At 39.3% G+C, this 23,846-nt stretch overlaps 1 protein-coding gene across 1 annotated transcript in view; it reads left to right on the top strand.

Moving 5' to 3' along the window:
- Positions 1-23,846, top strand: part of ANKRD33B (ankyrin repeat domain 33B) — a 167,799-nt gene that overhangs the window by 109,502 nt on the left and 34,451 nt on the right. Inside the window, exon 3 of the mRNA XM_053713065.1 lies at positions 17,183-17,323. Within this exon, the coding sequence (XP_053569040.1) occupies positions 17,183-17,323 (141 nt within the window). The remainder of the gene's footprint in view (positions 1-17,182; positions 17,324-23,846) is intronic.

Below are 23,846 nucleotides of genomic sequence, written 5' to 3'. Positions count from 1 at the left end.
GACTGATATACTTCAGGAAAGTTTTCTTCTGTGAAAAGCACACTGGTCTAAAAGAGGCTGCTTCCGGGTGGTAAATCGCCATAGAACAAGCCACTGAGCTGTTGTTCGTTCCTGGTAGAGCGCTTCTCTCTTTGTATGCAAATTATTATGACCCTGGGGAAGTCTCCCTATGGGTGATGGGGGAAACCAGACGTGGACTCCTTGCCCAGTGTGCTTAGAGGAATGTGGCTGCACCTCACTGACGAGGCCCATAGGAGGCCGAAACGATCGTCTGGGGTTGTCATGTTCCTTGTTCAGAGGAGAATTGCCTGGTATTTCGGGGCTGGACTGACCTTACTTGGCGGGATCAGACTGATATACTTCAGGAAAGTTTTCTTCTGTGAAAAGCACACTGGTCTAAAAGAGGCTGCTTCCGGGTGGTAAATCGCCATAGAACAAGCCACTGAGCTGTTGTTCGTTCCTGGTAGAGCGCTTCTCTCTTTGTATGTAGATTATATTGTATGCATACCAGAACAGTAGAGTCTTTAAGGAGCACTTAAAGGGACATTAAACCCTATTTTTTTTTCTTTCATGATTCAGATAGAGAATACCATTTAAAACTACTTTCTAGTTTACTTCTATTATCTAATTTGCTTCATTCTCTTGATATTCTGTCCCGAAAAGCATATCTAGATAGGCACAGTAGCTGCTGATTGGTGGCTGCACATAGATGCCTCATGTCATTGGCTCACCCATGTGCATTGCTATTTCTAGAATAAAGGATATCTAAATAATGAAGCAAATTAGATAATAGAAGTAATTTGGAATGTTGTTTAAAATTGTATTCTCTGTCTGAATCATGAAATATTTTTTTGGGGTTAATGTCCCTTGAAAACTAGGGCGGAGTCTTGTGGAGCAAGGCAGAGAGTTCCACAAGATTGAGAGGAGGAGAGTAGGAAGTCATGAGCAGAGTGAAGTGAACGGGAGAAAAGGTCTGAGATATGGGGGTAGCAGTGTTATTGAGAGCCTTGAATGTCAGAGTCAGGAGGAAGTAGAGTAGAGGAAGCTAGTGAAGGGACTGACAGAGAGGTGCAGCAGATCAAAAAGTGATGTGTAAGGAAGATCAGCCTGGCAGAGGCATTCATTATGGATTGTAAAGGAGATAGACGGCAGCTAGGGAAACCAGAAAGGATGAAGTTGCAATAGTCAAGGCAGGAAATTATGAGAGAGTGGATTAAAATCTTAGTTGTGTATTGTGTGAGGAAGTGGCAAATTTTAGAAATGTTTTTTAAAGTGGAAATGGAAAGAAATGGCCAAAGACTGGATGTGAGGAATGAAAGAAAGGTCTGAATTAGTGTAACCCCAATCGGGCATACGGGTTGGGGTAAGTAATGAGGTTATTATCAACAGTTATAGAAAATTGGGGGGTGGAGATTTTGAAAGAAGGGTAGAAAATAAGGAGCTCAGTTTAGGAGAGATTTAGTTTAAGATAGTAAGAGGACATCCATGGATGGATGGATTAGAAAGACACTTTGTTTCACTTTATGCAAGGATTTATTTTTTTTAGTTAACACTTTTCTGCAGGTCATTTTGAAATTAAATTACATTTTAAATTAGGCAGTTACACTAAAGCCCCAGATAAATTGAAATGTGTTGATTAACTGGAGAATAAAGCAATTTTTCTAGTTGTATTATATATTGCAGTAGAAAATTGTGTTTCAAAATAAATAAAAAGTTTTTAAAATTTCTCTAGAATAATTATTTTTCATTTGTTTTTTGTCTAACATCACATAATTATAAGGTTAAAAATGTAGTAAAAAAAGGACCATTTACATTCAAAAGTCCTACACCTAGATTACGTGTCTTTCGTTAGCCTTAAAAAGCAGCGTTGAGAGGTCCCAAAGCTGCTTTTTAACGCCTGCTGGTATTACGAGTCTGACAGGTACAGGTGTACCGCTCACTTTTTTTCCGCGACTCGAACATACCGCAAATCCACTTACGTCAATTGCGTATCCTATCTTTTCAATGGGATTTTCCTAACGGCGGTATTACGAGTCTTGGAAAAAGTGAGCGGTACACCCTCTCCTGTCAAGACTGTTACCGCATTTATGTTTAAATCTTTTTATTAGCATATTTTCATACGGATTACAACATATCACACTAGCGGCTAGATTTAGAGTTTTGTCGGTAACGACCCGAAAAGCTAACGCCGGCTTTTTTCTGGCCGCACCATAAAAATAACTCTGGTATTGAGAGTCCACATAAAGGTTGCGTTAGGCTCAAAAAAAGGAGCGTAGAGCATATTTAACGCAGCTTCAACTCTCGATACCAGAGTTGCTTACGGACGCGGCCAGCCTCAAAAACGTGCTCGTACACGATTCCCCCATAGAAAACAATGGGGCTGTTTGAGCTGAAAAAAAACCTAACACCTGCAAAAAAGCTGCGTTCAGCTCCTAACGCAGCCCCATTGTTTGCTATGCGGAAACACTTCCTACGTCTGCACCTAACACTCTAACATGTACCCCGAGTCTAAACACCCCTAGCCTTACACTTATTAACCCCTAATCTGCCACCCCCTGCATATTATTATTAACCCCTAATCTGCCGCTCCGTAAACCACCGCTACTTACATTATCCCTATGTACCCCTAATCTGCTGCCCTAACATTGCCGACCCCTATATTATATTTATTAACCCCTAATCTGCCCCCCACAACGTCGCCTCCACCTGCCTACACTTATTAACCCCTAATCTGCCGACCGGACCTGAGCGCTACTATAATAAAGTTATTAACCCCTAATCCGCCTCACTAACCCTATAATAAATAGTATTAACCCCTAATCTGCCCTCCCTAACATCGCCGACACCTAACTTCAATTATTAACCCCTAATCTGCCGACTGGAGCTCACTGCTATTCTAATAAATGTATTAACCCCTAAAGCTAAGTCTAACCCTAACACTAACACCCCCCCCTAAATTAAATATAATTTACATCTAACGAAATTAATTATCTCTTATTAAATAAATTATTCCTATTTAAAGCTAAATACTTACCTGTAAAATAAATCCTAATATAGCTACACTATAAATAATAATTATATTATAGCTATTTTAGGATTAATATTTATTTTACAGGTAACTTTGTAATTATTTTAACCAGGTACAATAGCTATTAAATAGTTAAGAACTATTTAATAGTTACCTAGTTAAAATAATAACAAAATTACCTCTAAAATAAATCCTAACCTAAGTTACAATTAAACCTAACTCTACACTATCAATAAATTAATTAAATAAAATATCTACAATTACCTACAATTAAACCTAACACTACACTATCAATACATTAATTAAATACAATATCTACAAATAACTACAATGAAATAAACTAACTAAAGTAAAAAAAATAAAAAAGAACTAAGTTACAAAAAATAAAAAAATATTTACAAACATAAGAAACATATTACAACAATTTTAAACTAATTACACCTACTCTAAGCCCCCTAATAAAATAACAAAGCCCCCCAAAATAAAAAAATGCCCTACCCTATTCTAAATTACTAAAGTTCAAAGCTCTTTTACCTTACCAGCCCTGAACAGGGCCCTTTGCGGGGCATGCCCCAAGAAGTTCAGCTCTTTTGCCTGTAAAAAAAAACATACAATACCCCCCCAACATTACAACCCACCACCCACATACCCCTAATCTAACCCAAACCCCCCTTAAATAAACCTAACACTAAGCCCCTGAAGATCATCCTACCCTGTCTTCACCTCACCGGGTATCACACCGATCCGTCCTGGCTCCGATATCTTCATCCAACCCAAGCAGGGGCTAGACATCCACTGAAGAAGTCCAGAAGAGGGTCCAAAGTCTTCATCCTATCCGGGAAGAAGAGTAGATCCGGACCGGCAACCATCATCTTCCAAGCGGCATCTTCTATCTTCATCCGATGAGGACCGGCTCCATCCTGAAGACCTCCACCGCGGACCCATCTTCATCCGGCGACGTCCAACTGAAGAATGACGGTTCCTTTAAGGGACGTCATCCAAGATGGCGTCCCTCGAATTCCGATTGGCTGATAGGATTCTATCAGCCAATCGGAATTAAGGTAGGAATATTCTGATTGGCTGATGGAATCAGCCAATCAAAATCAAGTTCAATCCGATTGGCTGATCCAATCAGCCAATCAGATTGAGCCCGCATTCTATTGGCTGTTCCGATCAATTATATTTAATTTAGGGGGTGTTAGTGTTAGGGTTAGACTTAGCTTTAGGGGTTAATACATTTATTAGAATAGCGGTGAGCTCCAGTCGGCAGATTAGGGGTTAATGTTTGAAGTTAGGTGTCGGCGATGTTAGGGAGGGCAGATTAGGGGTTAATACTATTTATTATAGGGTTAGTGAGGCGGATTAGGGGTTAATAACTTTTTAATAATAGCGGTGCGGTCCGCTCGGCAGATTAGGGGTTAATAAGTGTAGGCAGGTGGAGGCGACGTTGAGGGGGGCTGATTAGGGGTTAATAAATATAATATAGGGGTCGGCGGTGTTAGGGGCAGCAGATTAGGGGTACATAGCTATAATGTAGCTGGCGGCTCTTTGCGGTCGGCAGATTAGGGGTTAATTATTGTAGGTAGCTGGCGGCGACGTTGTGGGGGCCAGATTAGGGGTTAATAAATATAATATAGGGGTCGGCGGTGTTAGGGGCAGCAGATTAGGGGTACATAAGGATAACGTAGTTGGCGGTCGGCAGATTAGGGGTTAAAAAAATTTAATCGAGTTGCGGCGATGTGGGGGGACCTCGGTTTAGGGGTACATAGGTAGTTTATGGGTGTTAGTGTACTTTAGAGTACAGTAGTTAAGAGCTTTATAAACCGGCGTTAGCCCAGAAAGCTCTTAACTACTGACTTTTTTCCTGCGGCTGGAGTTTTGTCGTTAGATTTCTAACGCTCACTTCAGACACGACTCTAAATACCGGAGTTAGAAAAATCCCATTGAAAAGATAGGATACGCAATTTACGTAAGGGGATCTGCGGTATGGAAAAGTCGCAGCTGAAAAGTGAGCGTTAGACCCTTTTTTGAGTGACTCCAAATACCGGAGGTAGCCTAAAACCAGCGTTAGGAACCTCTAACGCTGGTTTTCACGGCTAACGCCAAACTCTAAATCTAGGCCATAATAAGGAGACATGTTAACACCTAATAATCATGTTTCCATTACCATATACAATCTCCAATATAATAAAAGTAACTTGTTCAATACAGACCATACATCTTGTACTATTTGTCTTTACACATTCTACAAATGTTTATATTGGACTCCAATATCAAAAGACATTTTCAAACAGTAGCAGAAGTCTATACAAACCAATACCCAATACTAAGAGTAACAATAACCAAAAAGGAGAGAAAAAAAAAGGGGGAAAAAACAAAATTGAGTCAATTGAATTCAATACTTCTGTGTTTGATTTAAGTTTCTATTTCTATCATTTCTTTTTTGAGGAGGAAGGGTGGACAACCTCGGGCCGTATAGATGAGAATGGCAGTTTGTTCGAATCTGACAATCTATTGCAATAATGGCATGGTTCTAGAAGTATTAGCAGGTGACCCTCTCAATACCCAATAAAACCAAATTTGGTCAACTGTCTCCCTATTGTCCAGAATCCAGGCCGCTGAGTCATACATGGAATAAGTGGTATTAATTTTGTTAAGAATCTCCTGCCAGGAAAGAATGCCAGTTTTCCAATGTTTAGCAATGCCTATCCTTGTGACCGTACATAATATTTTAATAAATATATTGATTGGTTTATTGAAATGAGAAAGATTTTCATTAAGCAAAGCTTGGGTCTGGGTGAGTTGTATATTTTCATCTAAGATATTGCTAAGTAAGAGAGATAGGGCATCCCAAATAATCTTGACTTTGTCACATTCCCACCATAAATGACTATACGTTCCTAGTTCACTACACCCCCTATAGCAAAATCTATTCCCCGCAGGAGTCATATGTGCTGTCTGGAGTGGAGTTAAATACCATCGAAATGTAGTCTTAATCGCATTTTCCCTTAGGTCCGCACTTAATAAACCCTTATCAGTAAGGCTCAATAAGTCAATCCATTTCTGTTCTGTCATTTCTAATCCTAAATCCTTCTCCCATTTCAACATCAATTGAGTTTTAGAGTGAATATGTGACGTCTGAATAGCTATATAGAGCCTTGAAATAGTATGTTTTGTTCTATGGGGGGACTTGCAGATGGTTTCTAGGCTAGTAGTGAGTTGGGGTGCGGTCTTGAAATTTTCTGAGAGAGGACATTATTTGTAGATATAAAAACCAATTGAGCGACAAAGGGGCAATTCTATCTTGTAACTGAGTGTATGAGACAAATTTCTTATTTGTCATTAGGTCTGCTACCCTATAAAGTCCCTTGTTGCTCCACTTATCAACTAGTGTACAGTGTTCTCGAGTTAGCAGATATCTGAGTGGCATCACCCAAGAATATTGTGGTCTTAATTTGGTAGTTGTGGCTTGTTTGGTCCAGATATTTATCGTGGATTCAAGGGTGGGTGGATCAATCCGCTTTCTGGTAGGATTATTTGTATGTGAATCCCATAATATGTCTGCTGGTAAATCCCAACCTCCCATTTCGGCTTCAAGAGCGGGCCACATAGGCCTAGATTTAGAGTTCGGCGGTAGCCGTCAAAACCAGCGTTAGAGGCTCCTAACGCTGGTTTTGGCCGCCCGCTGGTATTTGGAGTCAGTGATTAAAGGGTCTAACGCTCACTTTTCAGCCGCGACTTTTCCATACCGCAGATCCCCCTACGCCATTTGCGTAGCCTATCTTTTCAATGGGATCTTTCTAACGCTGGTATTTAGAGTCGTTTCTGCAGTGAGCGTTAGAGCTCTAACGACAAGATTCCAGCCGCCTGAAAATAGCAGGAGTTAAGAGCTTTCTGGCTAACGCCGGTTTATAAAGCTCTTAACTACTGTACCCTAAAGTACACTAACACCCATAAACTACCTATGTACCCCTAAACCGAGGTCCCCCCACATCGCCGCCACTCGATTAAATTTTTTAACCCCTAATCTGCCGACCGCCACCTACGTTATACTTATGTACCCCTAATCTGCTGCCCCTAACACCGCCGACCCCTGTATTATATCTATTAACCCCTAACTTGCCCCCCACAACGTCGCCGCAAGCTACTTAAAATAATTAACCCCTAATCTTCCGACCGCAAATCGCCGCCACCTACGTTATCCCTATGTACCCCTAATCTGCTACCCCTAACATCGCCGACCCCTATGTTATATTTATTAACCCCTAATCTGCCCCCCTCAACGTCGCCGACACCTACCTACACTTATTAACCCCTAATCTGCCGAGCGGACCTGAGCGCTACTATAATAAAGTTATTAACCCCTAATCCGCCTCACTAACCCTATCATAAATAGTATTAACCCCTAATCTGCCCTCCCTAACATCGCCGACACCTACCTTCAATTATTAACCCCTAATCTGCCGACCGGAGCTCACCGCTATTCTAATAAATGTATTAACCCCTAAAGCTAAGTCTAACCCTAACACTAACACCCCCCTAAGTTAAATATAATTTTTATCTAACGAAATAAATTAACTCTTATTAAATAAATGATTCCTATTTAAAGCTAAATACTTACCTGTAAAATACATCCTAATATAGCTACAATATAAATTATAATTATATTATAGCTATTTTAGGATTAATATTTATTTTACAGGCAACTTTGTAATTATTTTAACCAGGTACAATAGCTATTAAATAGTTAAGAACTATTTAATAGTTACCTAGTTAAAATAATAACAAATTTACCTGTAAAATAAATCCTAACCTAAGATATAATTAAACCTAACACTACCCTATCAATAAAATAATTAAATAAACTACCTACAATTACCTACAATTAACCTAACACTACACTATCAATAAATTAATTAAACACAATTCCTACAAATAAATACAATTAAATAAACTATCTAAAGTACAAAAAATAAAAAATAACTAAGTTACAGAAAATAATAAAATATTTACAAACATAAGAAAAATATTACAACAATTTTAAACTAATTACACCTACTCTAAGCCCCCTAATAAAATAACAAAGCCCCCCAAAATAAAAAATTCCCTACCCTATTCTAAAATACAAATATTACAAGCTCTTTTACCTTACCAGCCCTGAACAGGGCCCTTTGCGGGGCATGCCCCAAGAATTTCAGCTCTTTTGCCTGTAAAAAAAAACATACAATACCCCCCCCCAACATTACAACCCACCACCCACATACCCCTAATCTAACCCAAACCCCCCTTAAATAAACCTAACACTAATCCCCTGAAGATCTTCCTACCTTGTCTTCACCATACCAGGTTCACCGATCCGTCCTGGCTCCAAGATCTTCATCCAACCCAAGCGGGGGCTAGACATCCACTGAAGAAGTCCAGAAGAGGGTCCAAAGTCTTCCTCCTATCCGGCAAGAAGAGGACATCCGGACCGGCAAACATCTTCTCCAAGCGGCATCTTCTATCTTCTTCCATCCGATGACGACCGGCTCCATCTTGAAGACCTCCAGCGCGGATCCATCCTCTTTTTCCGACGACTAGACGACGAATGACGGTTCCTTTAAGGGACGTCATCCAAGATGGCGTCCCTCGAATTCCGATTGGCTGATAGGATTCTATCAGCCAATCGGAATTAAGGTAGGAATTTTCTGATTGGCTGATGGAATCAGCCAATCAGAATATAGTTCAATCCGATTGGCTGATCCAATCAGCCAATCAGATTGAGCTCGCATTCTATTGGCTGTTCCGATCAGCCAATAGAATGCGAGCTCAATCTGATTGGCTGATTGGATCAGCCAATCGGATTGAACTATATTCTGATTGGCTGATTCCATCAGCCAATCAGAAAATTCCTACCTTAATTCCGATTGGCTGATAGAATCCTATCAGCCAATCGGAATTCGAGGGACGCCATCTTGGATGACGTCCCTTAAAGGAACCGTCATTCGTCGTCTAGTCGTCGGAAGAAGAGGATGGATCCGCGCTGAAGGTCTTCAAGATGGAGCCGGTCGTCATCGGATGGAAGAAGATAGAAGATGCCGCTTGGAGAAGATGTTTGCCGGTCCGGATGTCCTCTTCTTGCCGGATAGGAGGAAGACTTTGGACCCTCTTCTGGACTTCTTCAGTGGATGTCTAGCCCCCGCTTGGGTTGGATGAAGATCTTGGAGCCAGGACGGATCGGTGAACCTGGTATGGTGAAGACAAGGTAGGAAGATCTTCAGGGGATTAGTGTTAGGTTTATTTAAGGGGGGTTTGGGTTAGATTAGGGGTATGTGGGTGGTGGGTTGTAATGTTGGGGGGGGGGTATTGTATGTTTTTTTTTACAGGCAAAAGAGCTGAAATTCTTGGGGCATGCCCCGCAAAGGGCCCTGTTCAGGGCTGGTAAGGTAAAAGAGCTTGTAATATTTGTATTTTAGAATAGGGTAGGGAATTTTTTATTTTGGGGGGCTTTGTTATTTTATTAGGGGGCTTAGAGTAGGTGTAATTAGTTTAAAATTGTTGTAATATTTTTCTTATGTTTGTAAATATTTTATTATTTTCTGTAACTTAGTTATTTTTTATTTTTTGTACTTTAGATAGTTTATTTAATTGTATTTATTTGTAGGAATTGTGTTTAATTAATTTATTGATAGTGTAGTGTTAGGTTAATTGTAGGTAATTGTAGGTAGTTTATTTAATTATTTTATTGATAGGGTAGTGTTAGGTTTAATTATATCTTAGGTTAGGATTTATTTTACAGGTAAATTTGTTATTATTTTAACTAGGTAACTATTAAATAGTTCTTAACTATTTAATAGCTATTGTACCTGGTTAAAATAATTACAAAGTTGCCTGTAAAATAAATATTAATCCTAAAATAGCTATAATATAATTATAATTTATATTGTAGCTATATTAGGATTTATTTTACAGGTAAGTATTTAGCTTTAAATAGGAATCATTTATTTAATAAGAGTTAATTTATTTCGTTAGATAAAAATTATATTTAACTTAGGGGGGTGTTAGTGTTAGGGTTAGACTTAGCTTTAGGGGTTAATACATTTATTAGAATAGCGGTGAGCTCCGGTCGGCAGATTAGGGGTTAATAATTGAAGGTAGGTGTCGGCGATGTTAGGGAGGGCAGATTAGGGGTTAATACTATTTATGATAGGGTTAGTGAGGCGGATTAGGGGTTAATAACTTTATTATAGTAGCGCTCAGGTCCGCTCGGCAGATTAGGGGTTAATAAGTGTAGGCAGGTGTCGGCGACGTTGTGGGGGGCAGATTAGGGGTTAATAAATATAACATAGGGGTCGGCGATGTTAGGGCAGCAGATTAGGGGTACATAGGGATAACGTAGGTGGCGGCGGTTTACGGAGCGGCAGATTAGGGGTTAAAAGTGTAATGCAGGGGTCAGCGATAGCGGGGGGCGGCAGATTAGGGGTTAATAAGTGTAAGGTTAGGGGTGTTTAGACTCGGGGTACATGTTAGAGTGTTAGGTGCAGACGTAGGAAGTGTTTCCCCATAGGAAACAATGGGGCTGCGTTAAGAGCTGAACGCTGCTTTTTTGCAGGTGTTAGGTTTTTTTTCAGCTCAAACTGCCCCATTGTTTCCTATGGGAGAATCGTGCACGAGCACGTTTTTGATGCCGGCCGCGTCCGTAAGCAACTCTGGTATCGAGAGTTGCATTTGCGGTAAATATGCTCTACGCTCCTTTTTTGGAGCCTAACGCAGCATTTGTTTGAACTCTCGATACCAGAGTTAAATTTATGGTGCGGCCAGAAAAAAACCCGCGGAGCGTTAACAGCCCTTTTACCGCCGAACTCCAAATCTAGGCCATAGTGTCTAAGCCGGGCTTATCTAGGAGCGTTGTTTGAGCCAATCTAGCTGCATGGTAATAGGTAATTAGGTCAGGTACTCCCACTCCCCCTATTGTTTTGTGTCTGGTAAGTATGCTTGATGTTATTCTGGGTGACTTTTTTCCCCTGATATATTTTATTAGGTCTGATTGAATCCTGACAATTTCCTGAATTCGAATTTTTATTGGGAGTGCTCTAAATAGATACAGTATGCGTGGTAAAATGTTCATTTTAACCGCTGCTATGCGACCATACCAGGAAAACGAATATTGTGACCATTTTTGAAGGTCTCGGCGGACATCTCTAAATAAGGGTGTATAATTGTATTTATATAATTGTCCAATTTGGGTTGTGACGTATATTCCCAGGTATTTTAAGGTATGTTTGGCCCATTTCATAGAGAACTGTTACCGCATTTAAAAGTCAGTAGTTAAGAGTTTAAAGGGCTAACGCCGTAACATACAACTCTTAACTAAAGTGCTAAAAAGTACACTAACACCCATAAACTACCTATTAACCCCTAAACCGAGCCCCCCCCCCATCGCAAACACTTAAATACAATTTTTAACCCCTAATCTGCCTACCGGACATCGCCACCACTTTAATAAACATATTAACCCCTAAACCACCGCACTCCCGCCTCGCAAACACTAGTTACATTTTATTAACCCCTAATCTGCTGTCCCTAACATCACCGCCACCTACCTACATTTATTAACCCCTAATCTTCCGCTCCCAACGTCGCCGCAACTATATTAAATGTATTAACCCCTAAACCTAAGTCTAAACCTAACCCTAACACCCCCCTATCTTAAATATAATTTAAATACATCTAAATAAAATTACTAAAATTAACTAAAGAATTCCTATTTTAAACTAAATACTTACCTATAAAATAAACCCTAAGATAGCTACAATATAACTAATAGTTACATTGTAGCTATTTTAGGATTTATTTTTATTTTACAGGCAATTTTGTATTTATTTTAACTAGGTACAATAGTTATTAAATAGTTATTAACCCCCTTAATAAAACCTAACACTAACCCCTTGAAGATCACCCTACCTTGAGACATCTTCACCCAGCCGGGCCGAAGTCCTCCACGAAGCCGGGCAGAAGTGGTCCTCCAGACGGCAGAAGTCTTCATCCAAACGGCATCTTCTATCTTTATCCATCCGGAGTGCAGTAGGTCCATCTTCAAGACATCCTACCCGGAGCATCCTCTTCCAACGAAGTCCAACTGAAGAATGAAGGTTCCTTTAAATGACGTCATCCAAGATGGCGTCCCTTGAATTCCGATTGGCTGATAGAATTCTATCAGCCAATCCGAATTAAGGTAGAAAAAATCCTATTGGCTGATGCAATCAGCCAATAGGATTGAGCTCACATTCTATTGGCTGTTCCAATCAGCCAATAGAATGCGAGCTCAATCCTATTGGCTGATTGGATCAGCCAATAGGATTGAACTTCAATCCTATTGGCTGATTGGATCAGCCAATAGGATTGAACTTCAATCCTATTGGCTGATTGCATCAGCCAATACGATTTTTTCTACCTTAATTCCGATTGGCTGATAGAATTCTATCAGCTAATTGGAATTCAAGGGACGCCATCTTGGATGACGTCATTTAAAGGAACCTTCATTATTCAGTTGGACTTCGTTGGAAGAGGATGCTCCGCGTCGGATGTCTTGAAGATGGACCCGCTCCAGATGGATGAAGATAGAAGATGCTGTCTGGATGAAGACTTCTGGCCATCTGGAGGACCTCTTCTGGCCGGCTTCGATGAAGACTTCTGCCCATCTGGAGGACCACTTCTGCCCGGCTTCGTGGAGGACTTCGGCCCGGCTGGGTGAAGACGTCTCAAGGTAGGGTGATCTTCAAGGGGTTAGTGTTAGGTTTTATTAAGAGGGGATTGGGTGGGTTTTAGAGTAGAGTAGGGTTGGGTGTGTGGGTGGTGGGTTTTAATGTTGGGGGGTATTGTATTTTTTTTTTTACAGGTAAAAGAGCTGATTACTTTGGGGCAATGCCCCGCAAAAAGTCCTTTTAAGGGCTATTTGTAATTTAACATAGGGTAGGGATTTTTATTATTTTGGGGGGGCTTTTTTATTTTATTAGTGGGATTAGATTAGGTGTAATTAGTTTTAAAAAATTGTAATTATTTTATTATTTTCTGTAATTTAGTGTTTGTTTTTGTACTTTAGTTTATTTTATTTAATTGTAATTACTTTAATTTAATTTAGATAATTAATTTATTTATAGTGTAGTATTAGGTGTAATTGTAACTTAGCTAAGGTTTTATTTTACAGGTACTTTTGTATTTATTTTAGCTAGGTAGTTATTAAATAGTTAAAAACTATTTAATAACTATTCTACCTAGTTAAAATAAATACAAAGTTGCCTGTAAAATAAAAATAAAACCTAAGATAGATACAATGTAACTATTAGTTATATTGTAGCTATCTTAGGGTTTATTTTATAGGTAAGTATTTAGTTTTAAATAGGAATAATTTAGTTCATTGAAGTAATTTTATTTAGATGTATTTAAATTATATTTAAGTCTGGGGGTGTTAGGGTTAGACTTAGGTTTAGGGGTTAATACATTTAATTTAGTGGCGGCGACGTTGTGGGCGGCAGATTAGGGGTTAATAAATGTAGTTAGGTTGCGGCGACATTGTGGGTGGCAGATTAGGGGTTAATAAATATAATGTAGGTGTCGGCGATGTTGGGGGCAGCAGATTAGGGGTTCATATGTATAATGTATGTGGCGGCGGTGTCCGGAGTGGCAGATTAGGGGTTAATAAATATAATGCAGGTGTCGGCGATGTCGGGGACGGCAGATTAGGGGTTAATAAGTGTAAGATTAGGGGTGTTTAGACTCGGGGTTCATGTTAGGGTGTTAGGGTGTAGACATAAAATGTATTTTCCCATAGGAATCAATGGGGCTGTGTTAGGAGCTGAACGCTGCTTTTTTGCAGGTGTTAGGTTTTTTTCAGCCAGCTCTGCCCCATTGATTCCTATGGGAAAATCGCGCATGAGCACGTAAGCAGCGCTGGTATTGAGGTGAGATGTGGAGCTAAATTTTGCTCTCCGCTCACTTTTCTGCAGCTAACGCCGGGTTTTTAAAAACTTGTAATACCAGCGTTGTCTGTAGGTGAGCGGTGAGCATAAACTGCACGTTAGCACCGCAAGCCTTGCCGACAAAAACTTTTAATCTAGCCGCTAGTTTGCACACTGGGAAAAGAGGGAAGCATTGAAAAAATCCCTGAGAGCGAATCATCATTCAATGCGCTGCCACTTTGCAGCACTGCTCCATAGTTGACTGTTCACTTCAAACAGCGCTTCATTCTTGCTGCCTGGTGTTAAAAAAAAACTTGCACAGCGCTGTTTGAAGAGAAAAGCCTACTGTGGAGCAACAGTATGTATGTGCCCTATTTTTTCTGCAGACATGCTGCATTTTCTGCGATGACATCTCAGATAACAGCATTTTCTGCATTCGAGGACACGAGTTAACAAGAAAGGGGATAGTTATGGTGCAAAGAGGTAGATTTGGGTATCATCAGCAAACAAATGATATTGAAACCCATGGGACTTTATTAAGGAACCTGAGGATGACGTATATATTGAGAAGAGAAGGGGACCAAGGGCAGAGACTTGTGGTACCACAAGAGTGCTTTGTCAGAAATACTGTAGGATTAGGGGGTTTGGAGCAAGAGAGGGTGGTCAACAGTATGAAAGGCTGCAGAGAGATGGAAAAAGATTAACAGAGAGAAGTGACTTTTTTTATTTTGCTGTAGGTCATTAGTAACTGAAGTAGGTCATTGGTATTCTTACCAATTGGTGTCTCTGTGAAGTGTTGGGGTCAAAATCCAGATTGTAATAGATCAAGGAGGGAGTTTAAAGTGAGGAAATGTGATAAATGTGTATATATTAGCCAGCCTCCAGGAGTTTTTAGGCAAGGGGGAGTAGGGAAATAGGGCAGTAGTTGGAAGAGGAGGTTGGATTGAAAGACGTTTTATTGAAGAAAGGAATTATATCAGTGCTGAGCGAGAGGTTGAAAATATATTTGAGGGTTAGAGAAAGGGAGGGAAGTAGTTTTGAGGGAATGGGATTGAAGGGGCAGGTAGTGATTATTCCTCAGTAACAGGGAATAAAGAAAATAGAGACATTTGTGGCTGTGTGGGTTTTGGATTATAGCAGCAGTTAACAGGGATGGAGACTGCTAGTGTGTTGAGAGATGATTTAGTTTCTGATAGAATCAATTTTGTTGTTGAAGTGGCTGGAAAAATCTTGAGCTGAGACAGAAGTGGTAGTAGAAGGTGGGGGTGGGCACAGAAGGGTATTGAAAGTTTGAAGAAAGAGGGGAGACCTTCCATTCATTGTTCTTGCTGTTCTGTCTTGAGCTATAGTCCCCTCTTGCCCCCCCCCCCCCCCACATGTACAGATATCAGTACCACTCTTTTAACATAGTGCTGCAGAATGTTGTCTCTTTACAAATAAATTATAATAATATAATAGTTACCTTCACCTTGCGCTTGTGTCTCTCCTACCTATATACCTCATACAGCTTTGCCTTTACAAGCAGTGCAATTTATTTATACAGGGAGTGCAGAATTATTAGGCAAATGAGTATTTTGACCACATCATCCTCTTTATGCATGTTGTCTTACTCCAAGCTGTATAGGCTCGAAAGCCTACTACCAATTAAGCATATTAGGTGATGTGCATCTCTGTAATGAGAAGGGGTGTGGTCTAATGACATCAACACCCTATATCAGGTGTGCATAATTATTAGGCAACTTCCTTTCCTTTGGCAAAATGGGTCAAAAGAAGGACTTGACAGGCTCAGAAAAGTCAAAAATAGTGAGATATCTTGCAGAGGGATGCAGCACTCTTAAAATTGCAAAGCTTCTGAAGCGTGATCATCGAACAATCAAGCGTTTCATTCAAAATAGTCAACAGGGTCGCAAGAAGCGTGTGGAAAAACCAAGGTGCAAAATAACTGCCCATGAACTGAGAAAAGTCAAGCGTGCAGCTGCCAAGATGCCACTTGCCACCAGTTTGGCCATATTTCAGAGCTGCAACATCACTGGAGTGCCCAAAAGCACAAGGTGTGCAATACTCAGAGACATTGCCAAGGTAAGAAAGGCTGAAAGACGACCACCACTGAACAAGACACACAAGCTGAAACATCAAGACTGGGCCAAGAAATATCTCAAGACTGATTTTTCTAAGGTTTTATGGACTGATGAAATGAGAGTGAGACTTGATGGGCCAGATGGATGGGCCCGTGGCTGGATTGGTAAAGGGCAGAGAGCTCCAGTCCGACTCAGACGCCAGCAAGGTGGAGGTGGAGTACTGGTTTGGGCTGGTATCATCAAAGATGAGCTTGTGGGGCCTTTTCGGGTTGAGGATGGAGTCAAGCTCAACTCCCAGTCCTACTGCCAGTTTTGCGAAGACACCTTCTTCAAGCAGTGGTACAGGAAGAAGTCTGCATCCTTCAAGAAAAACATGATTTTCATGCAGGACAATGCTCCATCACACGCGTCCAAGTACTCCACAGCGTGGCTGGCAAGAAAGGGTATAAAAGAAGAAAATCTAATGACATGGCCTCCTTGTTCACCTGATCTGAACCCCATTGAGAACCTGTGGTCCATCATCAAATGTGAGATTTACAAGGAGGGAAAACAGTACACCTCTCTGAACAGTGTCTGGGAGGCTGTGGTTGCTGCTGCACGCAATGTTGATGGTGAACAGATCAAAACACTGACAGAATCCATGGATGGCAGGCTTTTGAGTGTCCTTGCAAAGAAAGGTGGCTATATTGGTCACTGATTTGTTTTTGTTTTGTTTTTGAATGTCAGAAATGTATATTTGTGAATGTTGAGATGTTATATTGGTTTCACTGGTAAAAATAAATAATTGAAATGGGTATATATTTGTTTTTTGTTAAGTTGCCTAATAATTATGCACAGTAATAGTCACCTGCACACACAGATATCCCCCTAAAATAGCTAAAACTAAAAACAAACTAAAAACTACTTCCAAAAATATTCAGCTTTGATATTAATGAGTTTTTTGGGTTCATTGAGAACATGGTTGTTGTTCAATAATAAAATTAATCCTCAAAAATACAACTTGCCTAATAATTCTGCACTCCCTGTATTAACTATATTTCTGTACCATAAACCACAGTCAAATCTGTTTGCAATGTGCACATTGTTTGTGTTTGTACATTTTTTGAAGCTTAGAAAATAATTATTTGTCTCTTATTTAGGACATATAACCATAACAAATTATTTGCTGAATTATTACCCTGGTTTGGATCTGGAGAAGCGAAATGTCCATGGTTTCACAGCATTAATGAAGGCATCAATACAAGGCAGAACAGACTGTGTCAGAGCCTTAATGCTAGCAGGTAGGTGGATTTAGCTGCAATAAAATAAATACAAAATTGCAAAAAATGACAAAATAAGGAGCCATGGTAAAACATTAAATAAATTACTAGTAGCAGTTTATTGCATGTGTCAGAAAGGTATACACACAAAATAGTCATTATTCCGATTCAGTTTCATGCTACAAAAGAGGTCTACAACACTTTGGCATACAAGGAGTTAAAACTTTACTTTTATATATAAAAAATAAAATAAATTCATACATCTCATATTTATGGAAGTTTTTTTACTTATTCAGAGCTGCTGAATCTTGCACATGGTGCGAGGACACCCTAAGTGTCACATATCCCTAATAAGAATATAGCAGAAGATTAAAGATGGGGTTAAAAAAAATCTTTCTTTAAACACATGTTCTCTCAATCTTGACATATCCTCTGGGAGTTGCAAAATAAATAATTAAAGGGATAGTAAACACCTTGTAATTACAAGATATTTATGCTGTGTTGCTATACAATAACATTTTTAAAACAAATTAACATCCTTTTCAGTGCAATTTTTTTCAATAGCCAAACTACACCCAACATTTGCCGTATTTGGACAAGCCAATTTGGGGCGCGATCCGATAAAGATCGTAGTTTGCGGCGCAAGCGAGGGAACCCCCGCTGCCCGTAGTTTCAGCTCGTAACTCGAGCTATCCCATATACGGCGCCGTCAGATGCTAAAGTGCCGTAAGTCTGATAAACCAGCGATGTCCAGAAATCTGCGTAAGTACAAATTTCTGGAGTCGCCAGTGACTTACGGCACTTTAGAAACTGCCGGCGATTACAAAACATGACTAAGTTATTAAATCACCCGTATTGTCTAACACGCCTCCCAAACATAGCCCGACACGTCTAACCCTCTATCCGCTATACCCCCTCACTATCCTAACAATAAAAAATGTATTAACCCCTAAACCACCGCTCCTGGACCCCGCCGCCACCTACATTATTTATATTACCCCCTAATGTGAGCTCCTACCCCGCCGCCATCTACATTAACTACCCCCTAATGTGAGCTCCTACCCCGCCGCCATCTACATTAACTACCCCCTAATGTGAGCCCCTTACACTGCCGCCAGCTATATTAAAATTATTAACCCCTAATTTAATCCCCCTACCCCGCAGCCAGCTATATTAATTACATTAACCACTAATTTAATCCCCCTATAAAGCCCCAAGCTATATTAAATTAATTAACCATTAATCTAATCCCCCTACACCGCTGCCAGCTATATTAAATAGATTAACCCCTAATCTAATCCCCCTACACCGCCGCCACCCATATTAAATAGATTAACCCTAATCTAATCACCCTACACCGCCGCCAGCTATATTATCTATATTAACCCTAATTATATTAGGGTTAATATAGTTATTATATTATATATATTAACTATATTAACCCTAATTATATTAGGGTTAATATAGTTAATATCGTTATTATATTATATATATATATATATATATATATATATTAAGTATAATAACCCTATCTAACTCTAACATCCCTAACTAAATTCTTATTAAAATAAATCTAATTAATATTAATATTATTAATTAAAATATTCCTATTTAAATCTAAATACTTACCTATAAAATAAACCCTAAAATAGCTACAATGTAATTAATAATTACATTGTAGATATTTTAGGGTTTATATTTATTTTACAGGTAACTTGGTATTTATTTTAACTAGGTACAATAGCTATTAAATAGTTAATAACTATTTAATAGCTACCTAGTTAAAATAATTACCAATTTACCTGCAAAATAAATCCTAACCTAAGTTACAAATACACCTACACTATCAATAAATTAAATAAACTACAAATATCTAAACTAAAATACAATTAAATAAACTAAACTAAATTACAAAAAAAAAAACACTAAATTACAAAAAATAAAAAAAGATTACAAGATTTTTAAGCTAATTACACCTATTCTAAGCCCCCAATAAAATAATAAAGCCCCCCAAAATAAAAAAATGTCCCTACCCTATTCTAAAATACAAAAGTTAACAGCTCTATTACCTTACCAGCCCTTAAAAGGGCCTTTTGCGGGGCATGCCCCAAAGAAATCAGCTCTTTTGCCTGTAAAAAAAACACAATATCACCCCCCAACATTACAACCCACCACCCACATACCCCTACTCTAACCCAAACCCCCCTTAAATAAACCTAACACTACCTCCCCGAAGATCTCCCTACCTTGTCTTCACCCAGCCGGGCAGAACTCTTCATCCGATCCGGGCGATGTCTTCAATCAAGCGGCAGAGAAGAAGTCTTCCATCCGGCGATGTCTTCATCCAAGCGGCAAAGAAAAAGTCTTCCATCCGGCGATGTCTTCAATCAAGCAGCAGAGAAGAGGTTCTCCATCGGGGCGAAGTTTTCTTCCAAGCGGCATCTTTAGTCTTCTTTCTTCGCTCCTCCGACGCGGAACATCCATCCGGCACGACGACTTCCCGACGAATGAGATTCCTTTAAATGATGTCATCCAAGATGGCGTCCGTCGAATTCCGATTGGCTGATAGGATTCTATCAGCCAATCGGAATTAAGGTAGAAAAATCTGATTGGCTGATTGAATCAGCCAATCAGATTCAAGTTCAATCCGATTGGCTGAATCCATCTTGGATGACGTCATTTAAAGGAACCTCATTCGTCGGGAAGTCGTCGTGCCGGATGGATGTTCCGCGTCGGAGGAGCGAAGAAAGAAGATTGAAGATGCCGCTTGGAAGAAAACTTCACCCCGATGGAGGACCTCTTCTCTGCCGCTTGATTGAAGACATCGCCGGATGGAAGACTTCTTCTTTGCCGCTTGGATAAAGACATCACCGGATGGAAGACTTCTTCTCTGCCGCTTGATTGAAGACATCGCCCAGATCGGATGAAGAGTTCTGCTTGGCTGGGTGAAGACAAGGTAGGGAGATCTTCGGGGGGGTAGTGTTAGGTTTATTTAACGGGGGTTTGGGTTAGAGTAGGGGTATGTGGGTGGTGGGTTGTAATGTTGGGGGGTGGTATTGTGGGGGGTTTTTACAGGCAAAAGAGCTGATTTCTTTGGGGCATGCCCCGCAAAAGGCCCTTTTAAGTGCTGGTAAGGTAATAGAGCTGTTAACTTTTGTATTTTAGAATAGGGTAGGGACATTTTTTTATTTTGGGGGGCTTTATTATTTTATTAGGGGGCTTAGAATAGGTGTAATTAGCTTAAAAATCTTGTAATCTTTTTTTATTTTTTGTAATTTAGTGTTTGTTTGTTTTTTGTAATTTAGTTTAGTTTATTTAATTGTATTTTAGTTTAGATATTTGTAGTTTATTTAATTTATTGATAGTGTAGGTATATTTGTAACTTAGGTTAGTATTTATTTTACAGGTAAATTGGTAATTATTTTAACTAGGTAGCTATTAAATAGTTATTAACTATTTAATAGCTATTGTACCTAGTTAAAATAAATACCAAGTTACCTGTAAAATAAATATAAACCCTAAAATAGCTACAATGTAATTATTAATTACATTGTAGCTATCTTACGGCTAGATTTAGAGTTGGGCGTTAGCCGTCAAAACCAGCGTTAAGGGCTCCTAACGCTGGTTTTTACCGCCCTCTGGTATTTGGAATCAGTCAGGAAAGGGTCTAACGCTCACTTTGCAGCCGCGACTTTTCCATACCGCAGATCCCCTTACGTCAATTGCGTATCCTATCTTTTCAATGGGATCTTTCTAACGCTGGTATTTAGAGTCGTGGCTGAAGTGAGTGTTAGAAATCTAACGACAAAACTCCAGCCGCAGAAAAAAAACAGTAGTTAAGAGCTTTCTGGGCTAACGCCGGTTTATAAAGCTCTTAACTACTGTTCTCTAAAGTAGACTAACACCCATAAACTACCTATGTACCCCTAAACCGAGGTCCCCCCACATCGCCGCCACTCTATTAAAAAATTTTAACCCCTAATCTGCCGACCGCACACCGCTGCCACCTACATTATCCCTATGAACCCCTAATCTGCTGCCCCTAACACCGCCGACCCCTATATTATATTTATTAACCCCTAATCTGCCGCCCCCGCTATCGCTGACCCCTGCATATTATTATTAACCCCTAATCTGCCGCTCCGTACACCGCTGCCACCTACATTATCCCTATGAACCCCTAATCTGCTGCCCCTAACACCGCCGACCCCTATATTATATTTATTAACCCCTAATCTGCCGCCCCCGCTATCGCTGACCCCTGCATATTATTATTAACCCCTAATCTGCCGCTCCGTACACCGCTGCCACCTACATTATAGCTATGTACCCCTAATCTGCTGCGCCTAACACCGCCGACCCTTATATTATATTTATTAACCCCTAATCTGCCCCCCTCAACGTCGCCTCCACCTGCCTACACTTATTAACCCCTAATCTGCCGAGCGGACTGCACCGCTACTATAATAAAGTTATTAACCCCTAATCCGCCTCACTCCCGCCTCAATAACCCTATAATAAATAGTATTAACCCCTAATCTGCCCTCCCTAACATCGCCGACACCTAACTTCAAGTATTAACCCCTAATCTGCCGATCGGAGCTCACCGCTACTCTAATAAATTTTTTAACCCCTAAAGCTAATTCTAACCCTAACCCTAACACCCCCCTAAGTTAAATATAATTTTATTCTAACTAAATAAATTAACTCTTATTAAATAAATTATTCCTATTTAAATCTAAATACTTACCTGCAAAATAAACCCTAATATAGCTACAATATAAATAATAATTATATTGTAGCTATTTTAGGATTAATATTTATTTTACAGGCAACTTTGTATTTATTTTAACCATGTGCAATAGCTATTAAATAGTTAAGAACTATTTAATAGCTAAAATAGTTAAAATAATTACAAAATTACCTGTAAAATAAATCCTAACCTAAGTTACAATTAAACCTAACACTACACTATCAATAAATTAATTAAATAAAATACCTACAAATAAATACAATGAAATAAACTAAAGTACAAAAAATAAAAAAGAACTAAGTTACAAAAAATAAAAAAATATTTACAAACATTAGAAAAATATTACAACAATTTTAAACTAATTACACCTACTCTAAGCCCCCTAATAAAATAACAAAGCCCCCCAAAATAAAAAAATGCCCTACCCTATTCTAAATTAAAAAAGTTCAAAGCTCTTTTACCTTACCAGCCCTGAACAGGGCCCTTTGCGGGGCATGCCCCAAAGAATTCAGCTCTTTTGCCTGTAAAAAAAACACATACAATACCCCCCCCCCACCACCCACATACCCCTAATCTAACCCAAACCCCCCTTAAATAAACCTAACACTAAGCCCCTGAAGATCTTCCTACCTTATCTTCACCATGCCAGGTTCACCGATCCGTCCTCGGAAGTCTTGATCCAAGCCTCGGAAGTGTTGATCCAAGCCCAAGCGGGGGGCTGAAGAGTGACGTCCATCCTCGGGCTGAAGTCTGGATCCAAGCGGCGGCTGAAGAAATCCATCATCGGGCTGAAGTCGGAAGTCCATCATCGGGATGAAGTCTTCTATCAAGCAGCATCTTCAATCTTCTTTCTTCCGGAGCGGAGCCATCTTCTTCCCAGCTGACGCGGATCCATCCTCTTCTAACGACGCCTACTAGCCGAATGACGGTTCCTTTAAATTACGTCATCCAAGATGGCGTCCGTCGAATTCCGATTGGCTGAAGATCTTCAGGGGCTTAGTGTTAGGTTTATTTAAGGGGGGTTTGGGTTAGATTAGGGGTATGTGGGTGGCGGGTTGTAATGTTGGGGGGGTATTGTATGTGGGTTTTTTTACAGGCAAAAGAGCTGAATTCTTTGGGGCATGCCCCGCAAAGGGCCCTGTTCAGGGCTCGTAAGGTAAAAGAGCTTTGAACTTTTTTAATTTAGAATAGGGTAGGGCATTTTTTATTTTGGGGGGCTTTGTTATTTTATTAGGGGGCTTAGAGTAGGTGTAATTAGTTTAAAATTGTTGTAATATTTTTCTAATGTTTGTAAATATTTTTTTATTTTTTGTAACTTAGTTCTTTTTTATTTTTTGTACTTTAGTTAGTTTATTTCACTGTATTTTTTTGTAGATATTGTATTTAATTAATTTATTGATAGTGTAGTGTTAGGTTTAATTGTAGATAATTGTAGGTATTTTATTTAATTAATTTATTGATAGTGTAGTGTTAGGTTTAATTGTAACTTAGGTTAGGATTTATTTTACAGGTAATTTTGTAATTATTTTAACTATTTTAGCTATTAAATAGTTCTTAACTATTTAATAGCTATTGTACCTGGTTAAAATAAATACAAAGTTACCTGTAAAATAAATATAAATCCTAAAATAGCTATAATATAATTATAATTTATATTGTAGCTATATTAGGGTTTATTTTACAGGTAAGTATTTAGCTTTAAATAGGAATAATTTATTTAATAAGAGTTAATTTATATCGTTAGATTTAAATTATATTTAATTTAGGGGGGTGTTAGTGTTAGGGTTAGAC

Source organism: Bombina bombina, chromosome 5 (genome assembly GCF_027579735.1).
Source record: "Bombina bombina isolate aBomBom1 chromosome 5, aBomBom1.pri, whole genome shotgun sequence".
Taxonomy (NCBI): Eukaryota; Metazoa; Chordata; class Amphibia; order Anura; family Bombinatoridae; genus Bombina; species Bombina bombina.
Note: the sequence above shows the minus strand (reverse complement) of the source record. Positions and strands in the feature narration are given on the sequence as shown.